General features: G+C 46.6%; 1 protein-coding gene across 5 annotated transcripts in view; it reads right to left on the bottom strand.

Annotated features, from left to right (window-relative positions):
- The window catches only part of ENTHD1 (ENTH domain containing 1), a 1583016-nt gene that overhangs the window by 184541 nt on the left and 1373368 nt on the right, over positions 1-25107 (bottom strand). Inside the window, exons 8-9 of one of the 5 annotated variants that reach the window (XR_013608915.1) lie at positions 24895-24994; positions 24736-24801 (exon numbers count right to left, since the gene is read on the bottom strand). The exons of 2 other annotated variants lie outside the window; for them this stretch is intronic. Coding sequence is in view for 1 of the 3 variants with exons in the window: in XM_078683405.1 (XP_078539531.1) it covers positions 24381-24430 (50 nt within the window). In the remaining 2 variants the exon portion in view is untranslated. Of the gene's footprint in view, positions 1-24047; positions 24431-24735; positions 24802-24894; positions 24995-25107 lie in introns of those variants that run through there. 2 more of the 5 variants (XR_013608914.1, XM_078683405.1) reach the window with 2 other exon arrangements.

The raw sequence follows: 25107 nt of genomic DNA, 5'->3' as shown, positions 1-25107 counted from the left end.
TTTACACATGAGAAGCATTTTTTTTATGTGTTTCAGGTAACGACAGGGATTTAAGTCTCTTAGTTACCGTCTCGAAGAATTTTGTTAGCTGACAGTTAAGCTGGACGTCAATGGGGTTGAAGCAATGCTTCACTGCCTGCCTACAGGACCGGATGCGGTAATACCTGAAAAAGGGACGTAACAAGGTGAATCTTATATCCCTTAAGTTGGGACAGTTGCAAATTACATGAATTATGTCTTCCTTCCCACTAACGCATAGACGACAGGTCGGAATGCCTCCTTTCCTTTCCCATGGTGGAAGATGGGGTTTAATCGCAATTACCCCCAAAAGCAGCCTTAGGACGTTTTCCTTCGTTCTTGATTCCTGCACCTAAGTAGGCTTGGGGATTTGGCCTTGCGTAGTCACTGAGCACTATCCAGCCGTGTGCCTTTTTAGTAAGAATTGCTTTGTCTTCTAAACAGATAACATGGATGTTGTTTTTTTCGCTGCTTTTTTAAGGAAAGATGATCTGTTGGAACGGCCCAGAGTTCAGACAGGCCCAATAACTCAATAGAGTCAAACAAGTAATTCCTGGCTGGACTTTTTCTTTTGATTTTTCAAAAACCTTTATTGAGAAAAAGAAAAGGATGCAGTACATCTGTGTAATAGACATTGCGACGGATCAAAAAGAAGCCATTACGTATTACTATTGTACACATTCCTGCATCTACATCTTCAAGAAGAACATCCCCCCTTTTGATTACCATCAACGGCTCCCTGCTCTTGGGTTACACAGTCTGGATGATATACTCGCATTCCCCGTAACAGGCAGCAGGAATAATGGCAGATTTCTACATAGTATGAACTACATGATCCACAGTCTCGCAATGCAAGTCATTTATCAATTAGCAGTTGTCCACCAGGTTCTCTCAATGTAATGTCCGCGAGGCCCTGGGCCAGCACATTCAGCAGTTCCACAGCCCTTCCCACTCCCTTCCGCTGCGTGTGCAGTCCCATGGACACAATTGCAACATTAGGTGGAGTCTGTAAGGGCATCTTCCCCCCCAGCCACATCCTCGGCATTCGCACCATCTCCCCTTCAGCATCCTGCGCCAGTAGATACCTAGTCAGAGGGCTCTAAATGTCCTTCGGTCGGGATTTCAGAGGTAACTGGTCAGCATAATGGCCTAGAGTTTCTTGCCATGTAGTCATGGTTTGAATCCAATCTTTAAATTTAGGAGCCCTCCCTCTCCCCCAACGGCTCACGACCTGTCTCTTCGCCAGGAGCAGGCTCATGACTAGGAATTACTTGTGTGGGGTATTGACACCCTGTGAGAGGCCCAACAGGCCCATTAAAGGGCAAGGTGTCAGCTCGGTGTCCAGCATATTGGAAAGGCCTGCAAATGTGTGTTCCCAAAAAAGTGCTACCTGTGGGCAAGTCCACGCCAGGTGGAGAAAGCCTGCTCCTTCCTCACCACATCTAACACACCGATCATCATCCCTGAGGTGAAATCTGTGGAGCCCTACCGGGGTATGGTACAGCCTATGAAGGAACTTGAAGTGTATTAGCCGCAGCCTGCTGTTCCCTGTAACCGCTTCCGTGTGTGTGCAGCTTTGTTCCCACTGGTCATCAGACAGTGTAATTGCTAGGTCCCTGTCCCAGTCCTGTCTTGCCTTGCTCGTAGTGGGCGGTGACGCCGTCTGGGTGTGCTTATACAATAAAGACACTGCGTGTTGGGGGTCTCTTTCTGCAAAAACAGCTGTAACGGCACTAATACAGGTGGTTCCTCTGGGAAGGCCGGCGTCGCCGCCTTAACATTGAGTCGTAGTCTGGTGTAAAGAAATGTGTCCATTACCGTGGGTGTGTTTTGGTCAAAAAACCGAGTCAGGGGGCGGAAAAGTCCCCCCAAGTGGAATAGTTCAGTTTCTCAAGCATCCTACGGCAAATCCCCTCCTTCGTAACCGTCAGTAATGGGTGACGTGCCAGAGTCATATTGGGGGAGTATAGCATCGGGGCTTCCAGCTTATGGGCTATTTTCTGCCAAGCCAGCACTGTGCAGTCCCCCGTGGACGGATCCCGCCCGCGCTCATTCACCTATGTGAAGAGATAAGTCATCGAGGGCGCTGGTGTCATGTAGCCATCTTCAACGGCTAAATGGGCCATGTAAGCCGGTGGGTGGAACCAGTAAGTCGCGAAGTGGGTCTGGGCGCAGTAATAATAATATTCAAAATTAGGCACGTCATACCCACCCAGTCTGTATGGCAGCATCATAGTGTTGAGACTAAGACGTGGTTGTTTCCCTCCCCAAATTAGTCGCGTAAGTTGCGTTCTGAGGGTCTGAAAAAAGGAGTAGCCAGGGTAGTATGGGATGTTAATAAATAGATATAAGAGCTTGGGCAAGAGGACCATTTTGATTAGTGAAATTCTCCCTGCCATAGATAGCGGTAAACAGAGCCATTTGGTAATGTTATCAGCGATTTTAACCATGGCAGTGCCATAGTTGGCTATCATTAAGGCATCTCTCTCTCTAGTGATATAATGTAGAGGTATTTGATTTCCTCCATCTCCCATACCAGAGGATAATCCATCCTGGCTGGACATTTTTCTTGATGAAGTAAGGCGTTCCAGAGGTGGGAGTTTATGCTAACTTTTAAAATAAGCACTCCTTCTTTCCACTGTTTGTCTTTGGAACCCAAATTCCAGCCGTATGTGAGCCGGAGAGACATATTTTGGAAGATTGTTGTATAGGAGTTGACTATTACGACTTCAAGAACTGCTGCGTCTTTACCTTTAAGAGCCTCACTCCCATATGTCAGTGTCGGCAGCAGTTTGGCCCTCAGGACCTGTAGAAAAGGATTAAGCGTGAGGTCGGGGGGCCGTCTCTTTTCCTTGACTTCAGTGCTAAATATGTTGTAATCCCCTTTCTCAGCATGGACTCTAGCTGAAGTTTGAATGAGTTTTTTATGATCCATTAGTATTCCCAGATATTTATAACTCTGTACTTGATCCAGACGTTTGCCATCTAGGAACCAGCTATTGTTCTTCTTTTTGTGATAGTTAACTGCCATAAATTTGGTTTTCTTGAGGTTTATTTTGAGGGCATTCCAGTTAGAGAAACTGCTTGTCGTATTTAATAGGTGCTGAAGACCAATTGGCGTCCGACTGATTAAAACCAGGTCATCAGCATATAACAAGTTAGACAATAGCTTGTTTCCCAGTTTTGGAGCATGGGATACACAGCTGTCCAGCTCCCCAGGCAGTTCGGCTAAAAAGAGATTGAAAAGAAGTGGGGCAAGGACCCACCCCTGCTTGAGGCCTTACGAGGTCATGATTAGTTTTGAGATATGTGTCCCTGTGCCAAATTTAATCCTGATCCATGTATCTGTGTGAACCTGTTTTAGCCGATCAAAGAGTGTGTTTGGTCTACCCCAACTTTCCAGTTTTCCCCAGAGTTTGGCACGGTCGACATGGTCGAAGGCGGCTGGGTAGTCAATAAAACAAAGGAAGAGCGGCGTTTTTAATTCCTTGGCTGCATCCATTAAACAACGTGAGAGACAAGATATTTGTTGTTGTTCCTTGGCCACTGCAAAACCCAGTTTGATTGATGGGAATAATAGAATTTTCTGAGGCCCAGGATGTTAACTCATCCAAGATTGTTCCTGCATGGTATTTGGCATCTACGGCAAGAAGGGCTATTAGTCGGTAGCTGTTTGGATCATTTCTATTGCCTTGTTTAAAAATTGGGCTAATAATAGATCCTTTCCAAGATTCCGGAATGGTGACTGTGGAGTTTAAGCCCTTGAAGACTGGTAATAGAGCCTTACTCCAAAAGTGTTTGTACATCGGTGGGATCCCGTTTGGGCCGGGCGCTCCCATAACTCTACCCCTGGCTATCAGACCTTTTATCTGTTTTTCTGTGGGAGCATATCCTTCCTCTTCAGTGGGGTTTGTAGAGTCTAAATCAGCAGCCAAGAGGATCCCCTGTTGCGTATGGGTATTGGTGCTGTTGGCCAAGTGATCTTTGATTGTGCAGTTTTATCACTTTTCCCTTGTTATGGGATTCGATATCCGGAAGAGCAATGCCCGCTCCCTTGTTTGATTCCCCCCCTTTTGCCTATTGTTGTTAAAATGGGCGGAGGGATAATCTACCCAATCAGCCTCTGTTATATTGGAGCTAATTCCTGGGTGGTTCGTCGCTCTGACTTATGGATCATTTGCCAAAACTTAGCGCTGTTGTGTTGCTTGGCGTCATGCAGTAGCTTAGCCCACATTTCATTATTCTTTAGTCTTATTTTCCTCCACTTCTTCCTGTTCAATAGTGCCTTCATTTGTTGAAGAGTCGACTGCAGCTCCAAGTCCCCCGGTATTTTTTGCAGTTGTCGTAGGGTTTGATTTATAGTGCGTTTGAGGCTCTTAGATTCCGGGCTGGATTTCGCTTTTGTTAATTCGTCTTCCGATTTTCTTGGTTTGGTCCCAGTCCTTGTCGCAAATTTTCCACTGAAGGTCTTGATAAAGTTTTCCCATGCTGTTGCAGTTGGGCCGAGTTTCTTTTTCTCTCTCAAATAGGATTTTAGCAGAGGCTGATAGAGCTTCAATATTGTTAGCGTTGCACCTTATACGCTTTAGATTGGCGCCTTCTTCAGTTGCAATCGGGTTCCAAATATCTAGTATATCGGCCGGCCTCGCATTCAACAGCACTTCCTGTGGTAGGTGATTGCTCTGAGCATTGTCGCCTATTTTGTAAGTTGCTATTTTATTGAACATGGCTAGTGTTACAAACGTAAAGTCTAGGTAAGAGGAAGTTTTTGATGAGTGAAATGTAGCAACTGGTGGATTGTCCTCCAAGAAATGACAGTTCAGTGCTCTTAAATTAAAATTTTCTAATTCCTGTAACAGATATTCGGCCCATCTTGACGGTTTGTTAATATTTGCTCTGCCCGGATTTGGCATCCCCCATAATGCTGTGAGTTTGTGTACAGATCCGTCATCTTGGCTTGACCCAAAAAGGTATAGATCGAAATCTCCAGCAACGATTATGTGATCGGTGTCTTGCTCATCCATAATTCGTTTTATTTCATTTGACAGCTCCTTTACAGCTTTTTGTTTCCGTTTGGGATGCACGTAGATGTTAATTATTATAACTTCTTGTGACATATTGTTGAAATTAAGCTTTATCTGTAATGAGTGAACTGCATTAGGTGGTGTAATTTCCACCTCTATGGATTGTATTGAACCCACTGTAGTTATTGAAGCCAACATCATTAGTCCCCCCGAAATGCGACCAAAGTTAGAGTCCTTTGTTGCCGGGATGAAGTAGGAGGTATACCCTTGGAGCTCCTGGGCATTATCTTCCCAGGTTTCCCGGAGGAGTGTTAAGTCAAATGTTTTCAAATAATTAACTACCTCGTAATCGACCATTTTGGCTGCCAGGCCGTTAATGTTCCAGATACAGAGTTTAATTTTTCCTTGTTCTGATGGAGCTATCTGTGGGGTGTCGCATTCTTGTCAATTTGGACGCTCTGTTATTATTGTGCGTGTTATTTGCGACCGGGCCTGTGGTCCCGGTTTCAAAATTGGAATTAATGACCCTTAGCTTCTGCTTAGATTGGAACCCTTATACAAGCAGTTAATTCACCAGGAGTTCTACTTCTTGCCCCTCTTAATACAGAGGTGGTGATTTTGTCTGGGACGTTGATCTGAGCTTTTAAAAACGGAGTTAGATAAGGAGATTTCAGTTCGGGTGCCAGTTTTATACCCCAATGCTCGAGCGTGCTTTCTTCTTCCTTCATTTTGTCCGCGATTTCACTAGAGCTCCATCATGTCCTTGTCACCTCAGGCCCCAGACGATTATTATTTGGAAGGAATTCTATGGAAAGTAAGTCCGATGAGTTTATATTCTCAAGGCTCGGGATGGAATTTCAGAGTCATAAAACGTTCCCTCTGTTTAATATATCATATTTTCCCTGTGATTCATATTCAGGAATGAGGATGATACTGACCAATTCTTCAGTTGTGCTTTCCTTAATTCTGTAAATAGGGGTTTTGTTCTGTGAATGAGGCCTTAATTGCAGAAGGTTGTTCTGTCCTGCTCCTTGATTGACAGAAGTGCGAGAGATTGGCGAGAGGACTGATAGAGACTTCATTTTGCTGCATGAGCAGCTTTGTTTTGCAGAGCCCCCCACCGACTGTTGTTGTCGATCTTCGTTTTTTGGCAGATGGACTTCATTGGATGATGACCCCAAGGTTTGATCTTCCTTGATATGTCTTGGAATTGCTGGGTCTTTTGCTAATAATTTTGACACCTGCCTCTCATTCACTTTTGGGGTGTTCCGTCTTGCTGATCTCAATGGTCTTGCTGATCTCAATGGTGGCCCCAAAGTGACAGCCGTGGTTGTGGGAGGCCCTGCGGTGGAATGATCCAACCTGCAAGGCAAGGTGGAGGAGGGACTGGACCCAGTTTCTTCAACATCGGAATCTGGTTCAAACACAATGACGGGTGGTTTACTCAAAGCGCTTAGAGCAAAAGCTATTGGCTTCTTATTACGACCCTTCCTTTTTTGTTTGTTATGGGCTTTCCAAGGTGTGGTTTTTTTTTTGGAAGGAGTTGTTTGTGTTGGGGCCATTATTGGTGTTGCATCACTATCTACAAGAGTGTTGAATACGGTAGTTGGTGTTGGATCCATTTTTTGGGGTTTGGACGAAATGGTCCCTGACTTTTTTGCTGACCATCTGTAGATTTAAGGGACATTGGAGCACTGCCTTTTATGTCTGATATAAGATTCCCTTACACAGTTGGTAATGTTATTAGCTTATCGATTATTGGTGCGCAAGTACATTCAAGATGAACGGTTTGTCTTCCGTGTAGCGCTTCTTGTCCCCGCTTAATTAGACTGTTAAGCTCTGATAACTTTTTGTTGATCCCTGACGTGAAGTTGGCCAGGGTCTGAAGGACCGTAAGCTGAAAGTCCATTTTGTGTGATTGATATTGTACAGCAGTGGTTGAATATTGCATTGAGTTTAAAATTGCCGCCCATATAGATTCGGTGGCCGTAGTATTGCTGAAATTGCATCTTTCCTGCAATGGTGTATTCATTGGTGCAGGAGATGTGTGATTTTGAGCAGGTTTTAAATTATAAGAAGCAATGAGCTACTCCCATTCCTGTGAGGCCAGGAAAGACAAGTCCGGACATGATGCGTGGGAGTCTTCATAAGGAGACATTGTGTAACGTTCTGATTGTTTGCTGGCCTGGGGGCTGTTGGAGACCACCGGGTCTACTGGTGCACCTGGTTGTAATTATTGCAGCGGGGGACCGTTCCCGATTGATCAGCAAACTGGTTTGGGGTCAGGGAACCCGGAGGGTTCCTCAAGCCCCCTAGTACATCAGTTTCAACTCTTGCCCCTATTGTCTCTTCAGAGTCCAATCCAGCCGACCTGATGTCGGCGGTGCTTTTTGGTAGAACCTGGTCGCCCGCCATAGGCGTATTCCTTTGATGGGTTTTAACTTGGTTTTTAACTTGGTGGTGGGACTGTGGTTCAGGGAACGTGGTGAGAGACTGATGAGTTGGCTGATGAGTTGGTCCGAACTTCTCTGGCTTGTGTTGGCGATTGCAACCCTTTTACATTCTCGCTTTTTTAATAAATTGCTGGTCCAGGATCTTTCAAGAACAAGAATTTTGTGTAGATTTTAGGTTGGAAGGTGCAGGGTTTTTTCCTTTGAGATGCCTCGTCAATACTTATGAGGTCTCTATCCCTTTGGGTTCCTGGTAACTGCGTTGGGTCGACTAATTGATGAGAAGTTGATTCTCCCGTTCTTGGCACTATGCTGACGTCATCGTCATTGGTGGTGGAGTTTGTGCCAGAACAGATGCTGGTGTTTCCCTTGACTGGGTTGCTTTCGGTACTTGTTTTAATAGATACTGGCCCCAGTCCTGGGCCGCTTAACTCTTCTGTGCTCGCTTTTGCTTAACCTTTTTTTTGTTTGGATTTTGGATTTAAGGGAGTCTTCCTAACTCTGCCCGACCTCATGACTGGCTCTGTGGTCCGAATCTGTTGTAACACGTGATAGAATACAGGTGGGATATAGATGCTGTACAGGGGATGTACAGGTAAGACGCAGGTGAGGTTCAGAGTAGCCCAGCTGGGTCCCGGTGTAGGGGCTCACGTCCTGTCTCAGAGGAGAAGGAGTGGGTGGGACTGCGGGTCTCCAGGTGCCCGAAACCCAGTCTCAGGGCCTGGATTGTTTCTTCAGGGAACATCCGGTCGGGGGCCTAGGCTGTACTAATAGGCCATTTGGGGAGGATCTCCCAGTGTTGAGAGAACCTGGACCATCTGTAAGCAGGGTTCCAGTAGTTCTGCTGTCTGGCAGTACCGCTCCAGTTGGGAGGGTGCAGAAGTCCAGATGGAGGGGTGCGAGGGGGATAGGCTCCCCAATGGAAGAACCAGTGGGTCAGGGGCCAGCCAGAAGGGCTGTGTCGCCGGTGAGTGACCATGCTGATGCCACTTCTGTCCTGAGTGACAGGCAGAATTGTGACATGACACATTAGTTATGTGTCACCCTCAGGAAGTCCTGGTGCGCCAGGCATCTGACCAAAGGGGTATGTCCCTAGGTTGGGGAGCCAGGTTCAGGTGTTTGCCTGTCCTGGACGTAAGGGCAACTGTAAGCAGTGTCCTGCAATTACAAGAAGAAACCACTGCCTGAAGAGAAGGAACTGGGAAAGCTGAAGGAGGAATACTGTCCCTGACCCGGGGGATTGGCCTGCAGTGGTTGCCTTGCTGCTGAAGGAGAGGAGAAAGCCTTAGACTTTATTTTCAACTTGTGAAGTCCTGGTGCGCCAGGCATCTAACCAAAGGGTAGCGTCCCTAGGTTGGGGAGCCAGGTTCAGGTGTTTGCCTGTCCTGGACGGCAGGGCGGCTGTAGCCAGCGTCCTGTCCGGTTTGCCTTCTAGGGGTACCACTCCAGTTGGGAGGATGCAGAACTCTGGAAGGGGTTGCAGAGGGAGAGAGACCTTGCCACTGACCCCTGTGCATCCAGTGAATTTGGATCCCAGGTGGTAGACCAGTTGAGGGAGAGAGGTCCTAAACTGGTGGGAGAGTTGTGTTCTGGAAGGTGCTTCTCCTGGGAGAGTGCACAACCCCACAAGTAGAGGTAGGGTGGGGCATTCTTGCCCGTGACCTCTGGTCAGCCTGAGGGTGCGGTCGCTAGGTTGAAGGATCAGTTGTAGTTTGGAACTACGCTGAGAAAGGGAGTGGAGAATGGCTAGTGTATGCCAGGGGTTACCACCCCCACTCTGTGGAGTGGAAAGGACCAGTGGTATATGGGTGGCCTAGGGCCTGGTCCTAGCCGTGGACAACTAAGGAGTACCGGTGGTGTAGCCTAGTTGGGCCTGAATATTTTTTTTTGTGTGCTTGTTTTGTGGAACAACATGGCGTACAACCGGAGGGTGTCCCTGCAGTGCGGGCCCGCGTCCGTGTTCTATCGCCCAAAGCAGGGAAGTCCATCACAGTGGTGATTGGTCTGCCCTGCATTTTGGCTGGAAGGGGGTTGTGTTGGACTTGGCCCTTCTGGCAGGTTCACCCCTCAACTTTTTGCCTTTTAGTGTTACATAATTATAGTGATTTCTGGTCTTTGCGCACTTTGACACTGTGTTCCAGTGTAAAGTGCGTGCGCTCTCTGAGTGCATGTGTGAGATTGGCCTGCCCTCCCATAGGAATACATGAGGGATATGTGAGTCCATGATAGTTCCTGATGTGTGGGGAGTGCAGGGTCGAGTTTGGTATGTGCGGACTCGTGAGATTGAATGCTGCGCGATGATGTGTGCAGATTTAATGTGTCTGGTGTGGAAGTGCCACTTCTAGAAGTCGGCCTGTCTGTGCAGTGAATGTGAATTGACTGTCACGCTTGTGATTGGCTGGAGCTGGCTGGTGTGCCTGGCTCCAGGAGTCAGGATAGGTCTGCCCCGGTGGTGAATGGAGAGATTTACATCCAGATGGGTGGGAGGAGTGCACCTGGGACCTGAATAGGGCTGGGCCTTCCCTCCACAATGCTGGCTCCACCCCATGTGGTGTGTCTGATGTCCCTGACCCATCCTGTGAATAAGCAGAGGGGCTGAGCAAAACAAAGTGCTCAGGAACCAGTTGCATCTGGTTTGCCCCTTGCCTGCACCATTGACAACAAAGGAAATGTGTGTATAAAAAGAGGCTGTGACCTCATGTAAAACGTTCTTGTTTCCTGACTTGAATCTACCAGGGGCGTGCTGCTGCTGGGGCCCAGGGGAAGGCTTGCCTCCCTGGGCCCTGCCCGGCCCCTGGATGCCTGGATACCTCAAGTTCCTGCTTGGATCCTAACAGGTGGGGGCTTGCTGCCAGTGGGGCCCAGGAGGGACTGCCATGGGGGCTGTCTCCTTGCTGGAGTGCCCTGTGGGCTGGCCCCTGGGCCCTGCATTGCCCCTCCTGATGCCCCGGACTGCTGGGAAGCTTTGCTCTGGGGGATCCTTCTTTGGGGGCTTTGCAGTTGCTGTACCCCAGCGCCTTGTGAGCGCTTTATCTTTCATTTAGGGGCAGAGCGCTGTCGTTTTCCCTCGGGGGAAGCACTCCTGCCCTTTGGCAGCCATCACGGGTGCCCACTTTGAATTAATTCTAGAGCGGGTGCCCACCCCGCTTATTTGTGTGCCTTAGCGGGTGCCCACCCCGCTTCTACGTATTATTTTGCGTACCGAGGGTGCCCACCCCTCCTTTATGCCCAAAAAATCACTGCCGCGGCCCTCGTGCCGCAAACAGGAAGTCAGGCACCGTAGTGCCTGACGCTGGGTGGGACTTCCGGTTTTGAAGGGAAGTCCCGCCCGCTGCCGCACTGGGATTGGCTAGAGTGCCGGCGCCCTGCCGGAGAAGGAGAAAAGCCGGCCGAGTCATGGCCTCCCATGGCCCGGGGCTCCCGTGAGTTAGGGAGAGCCCCGGGGCCGCCAGCAGAACGCAGCACCAGTGTCGCAGGGATCCCATGCGGTGGCGGGAGCCCCGGCCGAGGAGTCAGCCCGGAGCCGCGAGGGCTCCGCCTCCCAAAGTCCCGGTACCGTGATGGGGGACCGGGTGAAGTATGGTTCATGCCCCCGCCGCCCCCGGAGAAGTAGCCGGTGAGTGGAGCTGCCCGGAGGGTGGGGGGGGAGAGCGCCAAGTTAGTCTCGCCCAGAGAGGGGCGGCCCCGGATGGCAGTCGGCCGCCCCACCATTTGTACAGAGCCATATGGCTCCAACTATGGCCCTAATTATCTCGAAAGACCCAGTGGGGTCCCGAGGGCAAGAGAAGGGCCTGTTTTCTTGCCCCTGAAGGCCCCAAGTATTCCTAGAGCCAGAGGGCTACACCGTTGGGGGCATTTATTTATTTGAGGAGCCAGAGTGCTCCAGAGGGCACATGTGTGTTCAGAGCCTAGAAGGCTCCACCGTGTGCACAATATGAACTTTCAGAGCCCTGTGTGGCTCCAACGTTTTGGAGCAATGTTCTGAAGGGCTAGTGAGAGCCCCTGTTGCAGTTTTGAGTTCCCAGCTGCCCAGCAAGTAGTGGGCAGCTACACCGTTTAGGTTTTTCTTTCTAGGGACTTGTTCTTTTTGGACTCAGGAGTGGGACGCACTCCTTCGCCCCTACTTTGGCCTTCCACAGCTGCGCAGCACTTAGTGCCAGCTGCAGCGTTTAGGCCCTGCTTTTGTCCTCAGCTGCCCAGCAAGTAGTGGGCAGCTGCAACGTTTAGGTTCTGGCGCAGTGGCGCAACCTTGACCTTGATGTGAGTTATGTGCTAATGCTTTGGGTGTTAGGAAATGTACTGTGTGTAGTATGTTTTGCGCACCCTGTGGTTGATGCCTCTAGATATGATGTATGCAGAGGAGGTTGCCTTACCTGTTTAGGTATGTTAGGGAGATTGTACTTCCCTGTGTGATTTACGCCCCTAGTGTAAGGTTTTACTTAGGTGGTGAGGGTCTAATGTAGTCAGACTGATGGGATACTGTATATGATAGATTTCATGGCACAGACTGTTGCAAGTGCAGTGATTATCAGTGTTTACTGACTGTACGTTCTATGACCTATTTTTACTAGTATGTTTTAGTTCACCTTTACCAAGTTCAATTTGTGATAATCCTGACAGTGGTCCAGGTGGCCCTGTCAGGTGTACATAATCCCTTGTAAATATTGCCCGTGCCAGTTGACACAATGCATATGGCGTGATTACTATCTGATGTTCTTTGATAATACAAAGGCTATTTTTTTATATAACCTTGTGTGGAGTTCCTTTTGTGGGGGGCCTGGGATGTTGTTGCTGGTGGGTGTGTGTGCGCAAATGCTTTACACATTGCCTCCGGGATCAGCCTTACTGCTCGTGTCACGTTGCCAAGGGGGTGAGCAGGGGTTATCTTTGGAGTGTAATTCCCTTGCCCTAACTAGAGTGGTGGTTTCTGCCTGGCTTTGGCGCAAACCTCAGCCAACCAGAAATACCATTTCTAACAAACACTATTCTCAGCTATCTCCTGACCCAAGTATGTTACTGTTCCTCTTTCAAATTTGCACTTCACATACTCTGCTGTTAAACCTTTATCTTGCAAAACCTTTAAAACTGTTCTAAGCTTGGAATCATGCTCCTCTCTCGTTCTTCCCATAACCAGGATATCATATTTTTTTATTCTTAAACAATTTGAACATTAAATGTTGGAACATCGCATTTGCTGATGCCAATCCCAAAGGTGCCCTTACAAACTGAAAGCAACCAAAGGGTGTTATCAATGCTGTTAACCGGTGGTTTTCAGGATGTAGGGGCACCTCATGGTACGCAGCAATTAAATCTATAGTCCTAAACCATTAAATATCCTTTATTGCCGATAACATTTAATTAATTCTGGGTAGAGGGAATTGGTCCACTAGAATATTCTTGTTCAAATCTCTTAGGTCAACACATAATCTAAGTTTGCCATTTAGCGTGTCGTGCTATAAGTAATGGAGTAACCTAATCTGAAAAATCCACAGATTATATTATGCCATCTTCTTGTTACTTGTTTAATTATTTTAACACTTCTTCTCTAATTTCCATACGGATATTTCTAGCTTTGTGGACGCAAGGAACTGCGTTGTCCTTTAAAATGATCCTATGCTGGAATCCCTTAAGTTTACCTATGGTGCCTCAAAATACTCCAACAAATTCTTCTACTATATTTGTCTCATCCTCCTCCTTACTTTGGACTACCATAACAGGATCGGCACTATTGAGATTCAAAATGATATCAAGTTTACCCCAGTCCCACCACGCCAACACCGAAGGACCAGCTTTGGCAACATATAATTTACATTCTGCTTCACATCTTTAACCACAAACATCAATTTCCTATAGCTGATGAGAATGATAGATTCCCCTCTAAAGCTTTTTGGAGCAATATCAGGTGACTCTAATTTGTTTCCCACAACTGGCATAAATTTCTCTTTCCACACTTTTTCATCTACTATGGTTAGTATAAGGTGAACCTGAATCATCAGTAACAATAATAGTCTCCCCTCCCATAAATATTTCACACTTGGGTTTCTTTTTCTCACTATGTAAACTCAAGACTTCAGATTCTGAGCCCACACTTAACACACACAAGCTGGTATCTTCATGATCATTATCTTATGAAATAGAGCTTGAATCCTGTTCGAGTACTTTTATTGATACCTTTCTATAATTCCAACTGTTTTTCCTACAGACTTTCTGAAAATCCCTACAATACCACATCCTGAACATTTCTGATTATTGGCTGGGCATTTTTTGTCATTGGCAAAATGTCCAGTGAGACCACATCTATAACATCTAAAATCAGTGGCATATTCAGTTTGCATTTTCATGAAATTAGGCTTCATTTGAATAATATTATTTCCACGAGGGGTGTCTGACTTCCTATTTGACTTTATTGTATTAACCACATCCTTATTATCCTGTTTTGTATCCAACTCGGATACTGTCCTATTATCTTCCAGTACAGCTTTTGAGCATCTATTAGATAGTTCAGTGTGCTTTACTAAGTCAACAACTTCCTGTAATGGAGACTCCCTTTTTGGGCCATGGTTTCTTTTGTATTGAAGTATCAGCTGCATGCATGACTATGTGGTCTCTAATCAGTTTGTCGTGTAATGTACCAAAACAACATGTCAAAGCTAAGTTCTTCAAAGCAGAAACATAATCCTCAATACTCTCCTCCTTAGACTGCTTCCTATGATATAACGTATTCATGTCTATGCCTACACATACGGTAGGTGCATAATATGTATCCAAGTCATCTATAGCATGAAGAAAAACATCACCTTTGGCCTGCTGGTCCAATTTTATATACTTCATGAAATATTCTTTCCATTCGCGCCTTGTTAGAGAATTGTCACCAGATGATGGTACAAATGGTTGGGGTGGCATTAAATTTAAGGTACCTGATGCCATAATGCCTTGCTGTACAGTATGTAACAATCTTCAAAATAGATAAATTTACCTCATTTATATAAGAAGTTGTTGCAAAGTTCACTGTGCTCATGGAATAAATACACTTGCACTAGATGCGATGTGCGCACACTTACCAATAAGCTTTTCCGATTCAGATTTTGTTAAAATCACAGCGCCGTGTAGCAATGTTTAATATTTGTAGAAGACTACACTGTATAATAACTAAAGCGATGAATGCGCAAACTAGACGCAGACACTTCAGTATCATCCGGATCTGTAATGCTGAAAGAATTGTATTGATGTTGTCAGAAAACTAAAGCATACCGTGCATATTCCAGTACAATGGGCACTACAGAGTATGTGTGAAGGGTACACCTAAAATGGCCAACACTTTGTACGTCGATGCGTGCCTTCAAGCCTTGCTTCAAATTCCACCCAATATGGGCGCTAGGTTGTACGTCAGTACTTTGGCTATGAAGCATAGATATGATCGAGGCAAGTCGCACGTCCGTGGAATTCTCAGGTTGGCACTGCACAGTTTAAATTGCTTAGCAAGTCTTCGCGTTTGTTCTAACACTTTGATAAACAATGCACTCACCCAGATTTCGATGTTAAAATCACTAAATACTTTTGTTGATGTACTTTTGCCAAAGTCAAAGTAAGTTGCTGGAAAGTAGAAACGCCTTGTCACTAACAACCATCGCCCAGATCGTGAAGCTTTAAATGCCAAGGCCACGAGTGGCCAAATTTGTAGTAAAGACTACCAACATAGAAGTCTGAAGAGCAATTTATTCTTTCAAAACAGGCTCCAGCAAAACCGGGAGCGAGAGCAGTTAACTGCTCTTCCTACAGCATCTCTTCTTCACCTACCTATCTCAACTCAACATTCTATATTACATCAGAATGCAGCTAATGACATAGTAGATATTAACACTATAGCAACATATGAGGGACAATCTTAAAACCCCTATTCTATTAATACATACCTCCATTACAACAAAGTGCCTTGTCACAAGAGGGTAAATAGTGGTCTTGTCAACCCCCTTCTTAGGAGAAGGCAAATGGTCACCTTTTCAAGAACCTTGTCAAGCGGTGGGAGAGGCATATATCAAATGTAGACCTCATGAAGCACCTTCTTAGTAGGGGCAAATTGTGACCATATTGTGTTCTTGTTAGGGTGGAGCAAATGGTGACTTCACAAGACTTCTTAAGAGAGAAAAGCTATGATCTTATTAAGCACATTCTTAGGTGATAAATGGACACATTGTGAAGGGCCTTCCTAGAAGAGAACAAATGGTTGTGTCATCAATTTCCCTGTTAACAGAGGCTAAATGCAGGCCTCATAAAACTTCTTCTTGTAGGGCTAGAAGCAGGCAAGTGGTTGCTTCTTCATCTACCTCTGTAGAAGAATGTACTTGGTTAATTCTTTAAGAGCCTGTTTAGGTGGCCTCCTTAGAATAGGACAAATGGTTGTCTCTTCAAACATCCTTTCAAGAAAGGGCAAATGGGAGTCTCTTCAGTTGCCTTTTTAGGAAAGGGCACAAATAGTGACCTCTAGAAGCACCTTTGTAAGAGAGGGCAAAATAACCTTAGGAGGAGACATGTGTCTTTTTAGGGCAGAGCATAAAAGACTTTCAAGTGATTTGTTAGGAGAGGGTTAAAGGTTGTCAAAGTCAAAAGCCAGCTTTATTCGATTAGTTAAAATCATAAAAGCAACAATACAGTACAATTTATAAAAACAGTTGTTAAAAAGTTATTTTACATATCGTATAATTCATATGGTTAAAACTGTTTAAAAATCAGTCAAAGTGCTATGTAAATCCAGTCAATAATTTAGATGTTAAAACAAAAACAGTACATTCGCAATGTAATCATAAGAAGAGTAGTTAATTTAAGAAATATTAGCTAAATCTGCAATGTAATGAGGGCGCCCTTCCATGTCCTTCGGGGATAGCTTCCTGGTTTTTGTGTGCATAGCTGCGACCAGAAAGCTAGCAACCCCGAAGATTATCTTGGTACTCCCTAGTAACTGCAGATGAAGAAACGCTGGGCGCACCTGAGTAAAGCCTGCTTCCCTTAAAATAGGGACGAGGTATAGTTTTCTACTCTTCTTGAAATGCTCACAAAACATTACAAAGTGTAAAATGGACTGCTCTGAAAAATTATCGCAGCTACAGGGTATTGACTCATCTGGCACCCCCCATACAGGGAAGACTCCCAGAGAGTACTGGATGATGTTGAACCTAAATCTAACAAGAAGGTGTCGATGGTATGGACGGCTTACAATTGTTAGATAAGGTTCAATCGACGGTGTGGTCAGGAGGAGAACATTTGCTCTTGCTCTGGGTTTAATCAACTCCTCACTCTCCCGCTTTAACGCTGCCCTCCTCAGGAAATTTTCCTTAATCCATTTCACGTCCCCCTTGCAGATTGTATTAGGGTGGCTAAAAAGGTTGGGCCTACCAAGACTTTCCAGGGCGCCCTTCACATAAGCTAACCACGGGATCTTTAAAGCATTATCCAACACCATACAATCCCTAAGAATAATGTGGTTAAGCCTAATTTCATTATTCAGCCAGATTTTAGCCCAACATACCAATGGTTCCAAGAGAAGCTGATCAGTAATGAAGCCCAGGCCTAACTCTGTGTGTAGGGAAAAAACTGGGGTGGATTGTGGAACACTTAGTAGTGATCTTAGAAACTGATTTTCCACAATCTGCAAATCACCGGTTGAATAGTAACCCCACAGCGCTGCGCCATAGGTGGCTATGGAAAGGCATTTTGTTTTGTACACTTTCAGTAGTGCCTCCATTGGACGTGAGCCTAATCGCTTTGCAAAGCTTAGCAAGGCTGAGGTTGAGCGGGTTACGGCAAGTGACTTAGCGCACACCTGCGGTTTCCATGAGCCCTTCTCCTCAAAGATCACACCCAGGTAAGTGAAGACCTGTACCCTTGAGACCCCCACACCACAACAACTAAAACTTTTTAGTTTTTTTGGCCTTTGCCGCCTCCCGGCCACCATAACATGAGATTTTTTATTATTGACCACGAAGTCGAGTTTCGCCATAAAATCACCAAATGCATCCAGAAGCTTTTGTAGCCCCACTCCCGTACGAGCGAGGAGGACCGCATCGTCTGCGTATAGCAGAACAGGCACTGCGGCCCCTCCCACGTACGGGATGTCAAGTGTGGACCCCTCCAGTGCTTTATCCAAAGAGTTGATGTATAAGGTGAATAAGAGTGGGGCTAAAATGCAGCCTTGCCTCACTCCTCTTCTGGATTTAAAGGGTCTGGTGGTATTGCCATCCTGGGTTATTCTAATGGAAGCTGATAAGTCTTCATGAAGGGCCGCCAAAAAATCTATAAGAGGAGGATCAAACCCTATCCCAGCTAAAATGGCCCATAACTTGGTCCTATTGACCAAGTCAAAGGCTGAAGAAAGGTCCATAAATGCAAGGTATATATGACCCTCTTTTGCCACAGTATATTTGCTAACCAGTATATGTAAATTCAGGCACTGATCAATTGTGCCCCGTTTCTCACGGAAACCATACTGGAGTTCCGAGAGCACCCCCTTCTCTTTAGTAATGTTGCTCAGTCTAGTCAAGATAACTCTGCCGAGAATCTTGACAGCGGAGTCAATTAACGATATCGGCCTGTAACAGGACGGATCGTTTCTTGGCCCCTTCTTATATATTGGGACGATAGTTGAGGTGGCCCAGGATTCAGGGAACCCCGCTGTAACCGTTGCATTAAAAACGTTAGTAAGTATTTTGGCCCAAAGGAGTGGACTCGAGCTGTATAAGTCTGCCGGAACACCGTCGGGTCCTGGAGCCTTGTGTTTGGTCATCTCAACTATTGCCTTGTTGACCTCCACTTCATTGAAAACAACAGGGGGGGCTTCAGTCGTGGGCTGATGGAACCTACTGGGTGCTGGGAGCATATCACTCTTGTAGATCTTACTAAAATGATCAACCCATTGATCTTCAGAGATTACACAGTCCATGACAGTATTGGTTGATGTAGAAAAATAAGGATGGTTAATGACCATCCAAAATTTGGAGCTATCCTTCAAGGTATTGGTCGATATTAGACTATCCCAAGCCTCACTTTTAATAGACTTTTTCCGCTTTTCAATCGCCTGTCTATATTTTTTCCTAAGCCCAACCACAAGGTCTTTATTTCTTGGCTGTTGTTTTAGGGCTTGAAGTAAATCCTTATGTGTCCTTGAGCATTCTTTATCAAACCATCTTGGGGTGGAGAGATCAACCTGCTTCTTAGTGCAAGTTAATTCCTTATTAATGTTAAAACAAATAGTGGAAAAAGAACTAATAATGGCACTACCCTCAGATGTACTATCCATACAAATTGACATGTCGTCTTGGGAGTTCTGTACAAGGTTATTCATAAAAGAATCCGGCACCACCTTTGCCCATTTTAGTCTGCGGCCCTGGTCCTTAGGGACAAGGGTATCACTGCGACCCCCCAGACGCTCAACCTGGGTGACGCTGTTGAGGCCCATGTTCAGGAGCAGGACCACTGGGTTGTGATCGCTAAAGGGGGAGGGAATCACTTCGTAAGATACCGCCATGTCGATTAACCCTGGTGTGATAAAGATATAGTCGATGACCGTGCTAGCATCTCTGCCAACAAAGGTTGGTGTTCTTACGTCCTCCCATGACCCGTGTGCCTCGTACAAGTTTTGGTTTGCTAATAAGTTCTCCAAATCCGCCCCCTGTGGAGTGTGCTCAAAATGAGTACTGAGAGCTCCTGGTGGGCCCAATAGCTCCTTATTCTGACATCCCCAATTACACGGATGAACATTAAAATCTCCCAATAACAGGGTTTCGAATAAAGCAGATTGCTGTGACTTATATGTTATTAAAAAAGAAGTTAGGGAACTCAAATGTGAACAGCTTCTATCTCTATCAGGTGCGTTATAGAAGTTGATTATCAAGATTAAGGGGGAATTTGGTCTTGCCCACTCTATACCTAGTATATTATCAGATGAAAACGCTATTTTCCGTGCAGAACCCCGCAATTTTAAGGAAATAAATATATACAGGCCCCCCTTGTGTCTGCCACCCTCCCCAGGGGTGGCTTTAGTAGAAAAGCTCTGATACCCATCCATGAAAAAATCCCCACTGGAATCCCAAGTTTCCTGGAAACCCAGGATATCATATTGTGTGATTAGATTTAACCATCTTTCATCAGAGACTTTCTTTTTTAGCCCAGCAATGTTCCAGCTCATTGCAGTGACATGGCGACCACTAGCTACTGTAGTGACAACCCGAGATGGTGAAACAGTGGGTGGTTGTCAATCATTTGTATCTAGCATAGAAGTGTTTAGAAGAGGATGGAACCTATTGCTGAGTGTGATCCCTGGCCCATGACTGGGGGTATGCTCTACTTCGGATGCTATTACTAGAGCACTATTTGGCCTTACCCGCAATAATGCCTGCTGGGTTTGATAGGATACATGAGTCTTCACTCCCTGTCTCTCCACACTGCCTAAGGGGACTGGGGCATAAGGGAAGTTTGTTTTGGGTTGAAGGTAGGAGGGGGGAGGATAAAAGTACCCTAATGGGAGTGGTCTGATGCCTCCACTCCCTGGGTCAGAACCATCCCAAAGTAGGGAATCTGCAATGTTGGGTGTATCAAAGTTAACAATCACGCAATCTCCAGCAATGCATTTAGGCCTCCGCCCCACCCATTCTACCCTTCGTGCCGCTATAATATGTTTACCCACATCCAGACTGCCACTGCTGAACTGGCCACACCATCTCCTAGTTCTATTTAGCAAATCTAAATGGGATTCCCTCTGTTGTGGTTTAATGTGCGGAATCCCTGTTAGGATGACAACTAGGCTTGCTGCCTCCGGGGGGAGATCCACTGGGCGGCTCAGTCTATTACTGGGCTTACTGGAGGGGTGCACCTGTGGTCTAGGGGTAGGTAACGTATCTGCCCTCCCCATCTCCTCGACCCCTACTAAATGGGTCCCCCGTGCTAAATCAATATTTTTATCAAGTGACAAGGATGCAGGTAAATGTTGCGAGCTGTGCACTTCCATTTGTGAACTAGATAAAGCCGCAGTTGATGTTATAACCCTCGCCTCATGTTCACATGCCACTCTGCTTCTAGTGTGGGGCTGACAGCGTGGGCAATGTATATTAGGCTCCGTGAGATATTTGTCAATCCTTTCACATTTTTTCATAATGTTATCTACACATGATTTGAGAGTGTCCACAATGTCTTTGGCCAAATTCACAAGTAAAGGTTCCAAACGGGATTCGATTAAGCCCTCCACTACCTCAACCAAATTGTCCTGGAGGCCCTGGAATGTCTGTTTATCCGCTTTAGCGCCATGTACTTCATGTGACTTCTTCCCTCGTAAGTTTTTAGCCTTATGTCGCGTGTTTACAGTAGAAACCACATGTACAATATCGCTATCCAGGGCATGTGGAGGGGTAATGGCCCTGGGAGCAGGGGAGGCAGTAGAAGTCGCGACTTCTATAATGGGTTCCAGGGGGATGTGTGTAACATGCTCAGGAACCACTGTGTCTATTAAATTCCTCCTCTCTGTATCCGAGCGGTCAAGGCCCAGTTCTTTTTCCGCACTAGCAATTTCATCGTTTAATGCCCCTACTGCAGATGTCAGGTATGAAATAATGGTCTCTGATTTCTTAGGGACTTTAGCCTTCTTACCTTCACCACCAATCGTTGTTAGCTTGCGTTTTCCCATTGCGAGGGGCAGAGTCTCTGGCCCTGCCCTGCTTCCTCCTGCCAACGACTGCCAAAGACTGTCCCGCCCTTGTCCCGGGCTTCTCCCGGACGCTCCCGCGCGCGACTCGCGGGGCGAATGGGGGTGTCAGCCTTTTACAGGCGCCTCCGGGCGCTCTTAGCACGTCACGGGCGCGCTGCCGCCCCAGGGGCTGCTGGGGAGTGTGGTCCGCTCGACCGGGCTGCCTCCCGGCGTCCTGCTGCTGCCGCCGTTCCCCTCACGGCTCTGGCCCGCTGGCGTGGCAAAGGTAGGTTTTTGGTGTTCCCCCCTGGGCTCCCGGGGTGTCAGCCTTTTACAGGCGCCTCCGGGCGCTCTTAGCACGTCACGGGCGCGCTGCCGCCCCAGGGGCTGCTGGGGAGTGTGGTCCGCTCGACCGGGCTGCCTCCCGGCGTCCTGCTGCTGCCGCCGTTCCCCTCACGGCTCTGGCCCGCTGGCGTGGCAAAGGTAGGTTTTTGGTGTTCCCCCCTGGGCTCCCGGGGTGTCAGCCTTTTACAGGTGCCTCCGGGCGCTCTTAGCACGTCACGGGCGCGCTGCTGCCCCAGGGGCTGCTGGGGAGTGTGGTCCGCTCGACCGGGCTGCCTCCCGGCGTCCTGCTGCTGCCGCCGTTCCCCTCACGGCTCTGGCCCGCTGGCGTGGCAAAGGTAGGTTTTTGGTGTTGTCACATCAAATGCATCCTTAGGAGAGAACTAATAGAGAATGCTCCTAGTGCCACCACCAGAAGAAAAAACTAATCGTCATGTGAAGTGCCTTTGTATCGCTTTGTTCGCCCTAAGTGTGGCAGGGTATGCTCAGATGTGAGTCCCTTGCTCACTTGGCCACTGGATTCAAGATAGCCTGGCTGATGAGGATTATGAATCCGAAACCGGTCCCAGGATGCTTGTTCTCGGTCCAGGGAAGACATGGCTTGGCAGTTCGGGCTGGACTGTTCCCATGAGGCACAGGGTCAGACTGATTTGCGTATGGCCATGTCTGAACTGGGGTGGCTGAGTGAGCTAAAGAATGGTGATGGATTAAACCCAGATCAGTTGACCGGGGGTAAGTGTTTGATTTGCTCAAACACTCCGTCCATCATCCCCTTTTGTATCGCTTTGTTCGCCCTAAGTGTGGCAGGGTATGCTCAGACGTGAGTCCCTTGCTCACTTGGCCACTGGATTCAAGATAGCCTGGCTGATGAGGATTATGAATCCGAAACCGGTCCCAGGATGCTTGTTTCTGGTCCAGGGAAGACATGGCTTGGCAGTTCGGGCTGGGCTGTTCTCATGAGGCACAGGTTCACACTGATTTGCATATGGCCATGTCTGAACTGGGGTGGCTGAGCGAGCTAAAGAATGGTGATGGATTAAACCCAGATCAGTTGACTAGGGGTGAGTGTTTGATTTGCTCAAACGCTCCATCCAACATCCCCTTTTTTTTTTTTAAAACAGTTTTTATTGCAGAAACAGTAGTGTACAATCATAGTGACAATTCCGCCTGTACCAGCTTATCGCCGGTTCTCAGTCCTGACCAAAAGTACACACAGCCAATCAGCCCACATCCCGGAGGCAGGGCGCCGACAACTAGGAATCCATACAGAAACCAGGCGAGAGGACAACAGCATCACTATGCACTTGACATCAGTACATTCAGGCTTGTGTAAAAGATCTGCCTTTCTTCACCTACCCAACCCCAACCCCAACCAGTAACCAGTCCCCCCCGGCCCCAATAAAGAGTAGTGAATCAGTTCAATGTCCTTTGCCTCATCTAATGGGACTTACCCAACGAGCCTACATCCTGTCACCACCTCTCTATTCACTCTCAACAATCATCTTCACTCTTTCGGCAGAGGTCCTTCATCCCCCCAACCTCCACCCACCCCCTAGTTTCTCGCAGGTGTGAGCCGAATTCAGGAGGAAATCTCGCTACTCAGGAGCTGAGGGAACAATACTCATATCATTGTGCGTCACCTGGAATCATCTATTAGTCTCAGTCTACCTGGCCTCTCTCCTGTTCGTGGTACTCATGCCGTGCAAGTACTAGACCCTCCCACGCCCGTGCCGCCTCCATGCCCTTTTCATCAGCTGTGCGGGTTGCCTGTCTAAGCCGGACCATACTTTCACTTCTCGTCCACTTTTCCAATTCCGCTGCCCAGCGCCTACTGGACGGGCCTTCCGGCGACTTCCAGTGCCAGGTGATCTCTCTCTGGGCCAAAATAAGTCCCAGGTCCATGAATTTACTGGTGATCTTCGTTTTCTTTGTGTGTGGGAACCAAAGTAGTAGACAGGCTGCCTTATCGAAAATCATCTGTCTACCTGTCACTCCCTTCAATATCTCTCCCACTTCCGACCAATACAAGCCCAGCTTCGGGCAATCCCACATCATGTGGTCCATCTCCGCCCCTGGGAAGAAGCACCTAGGGCATGCCGCCCCCTGCACATGGAAATGCCTTTGTATCTTGCCTGGTGTTAAGTAGGCCCTATGTATTACAAAGAAGTGTACTTGTTGGAAACGGGCATTCCTGCATCCCTTCCACGCCCTCCTCAGGATTTGACCCCAAGTTGCATCTGGTATAGGCGTCCCCACACTCTCCTCCCATTTCAGTTTCAACGTCGTAAGGGACGTCAGGCTTTTATGAAGCATTCGAGAATGCAAATAATAAGAGATAAAGTTCCCTCCTAGGCCTCAGTTATTTCAGATCTGTATTTATCAAATTCTTCATATAAAAGTGACAAAATTGCACCAACCACATTTTTTTCTCATTTTTTTCAAAAATATATATCATTTATTATCTTTATACTTTAAAGTATTAGCATTGCTTTCACAGATACAATACAAAATTCATTATTTGAAAACACCAGATGAAGCTAAATCACAAAATCCATATAGCAAAAGTAAATTATTAACACAATATATACAACAAGAAAAAAAGAATCACTATTTACAACAACATTATACAAAAAACAAGAAGAATTATTTTCGTTAAAAAAGGGAGAAAAAACAATTATTCATGTGTCCCAAAAGGTTCTCACCCACACAAACAACTAACACACTCATGCATACACATTCACAAAAGCTCCAATTGTGAAAAGGTAGCTGGGTACTAGTAGACAGGGAGCCCCCTGTCACTAGAGCAGTCTCAACCAGATTTTTGAGACCCGCACTCTGGTAGTCGACGCGCGTTTCGGCGGCTCTAGGCCACCTTCCTCAGGACCTTTCCCCAGATGAAACAGCAACCCAGTGAGACCCAAGGGGACCTAAAAAATATAATAACAGTGGTTGTAGGCGCTGCCACCAAACACAATAGAAAAAACCCACAGACTTTTAGCAAAATAAAAACAGATTGTTGACACCAATCCCAGCTTAGTGACGCACCACTGTCAACCTCCACATAGGAATACATTTAATGTCGATCTTACAATGGGATGGTTCAGTAAGTCATGAGGGTCTCATTCTATCCTAATGCCCATGTATCCGGACTTTATCCAAAATTCCACACTGGTCAAAGATAGCAAAGGAAAGACAATAAACACTCACACCATAAGATCTTGGTGTGTGTTCAATTCTTGATGTATATTCAAATGTGTAGCTGTATCACAGGTATGAGGGCTTTCTTTCTATTCATTTCCTATAACAGTAAGAGATTTATTATTAAGAGTCATAGTCCAATGGTCACTATACATGTGACTCATGTGTGCTCCAGCCCAGAGCCATACCTTACCTCATTATCCAAACATGGGTGTCTCTCCAAAAATGCCCAATTAATAAGTCCCCGATGTCGCACAATTATGTCGCTTGATCCGTGGGTTTATTGAGATAAACTGGACCATAAAGAAAAAGAAAAAAGCACAAAGTGGACCGTAAGTGGTCTCTACATGGTATCAGACAACAGAGAAGCCATAGATTACATGTATCTAGGCAAAAAGGTACCCAC

This window comes from Lissotriton helveticus, chromosome 1_1 (genome assembly GCF_964261635.1).
Source record: "Lissotriton helveticus chromosome 1_1, aLisHel1.1, whole genome shotgun sequence".
Taxonomy (NCBI): domain Eukaryota; kingdom Metazoa; phylum Chordata; class Amphibia; order Caudata; family Salamandridae; genus Lissotriton; species Lissotriton helveticus.
This window is presented reverse-complemented; position numbering and strand designations above follow the sequence as displayed.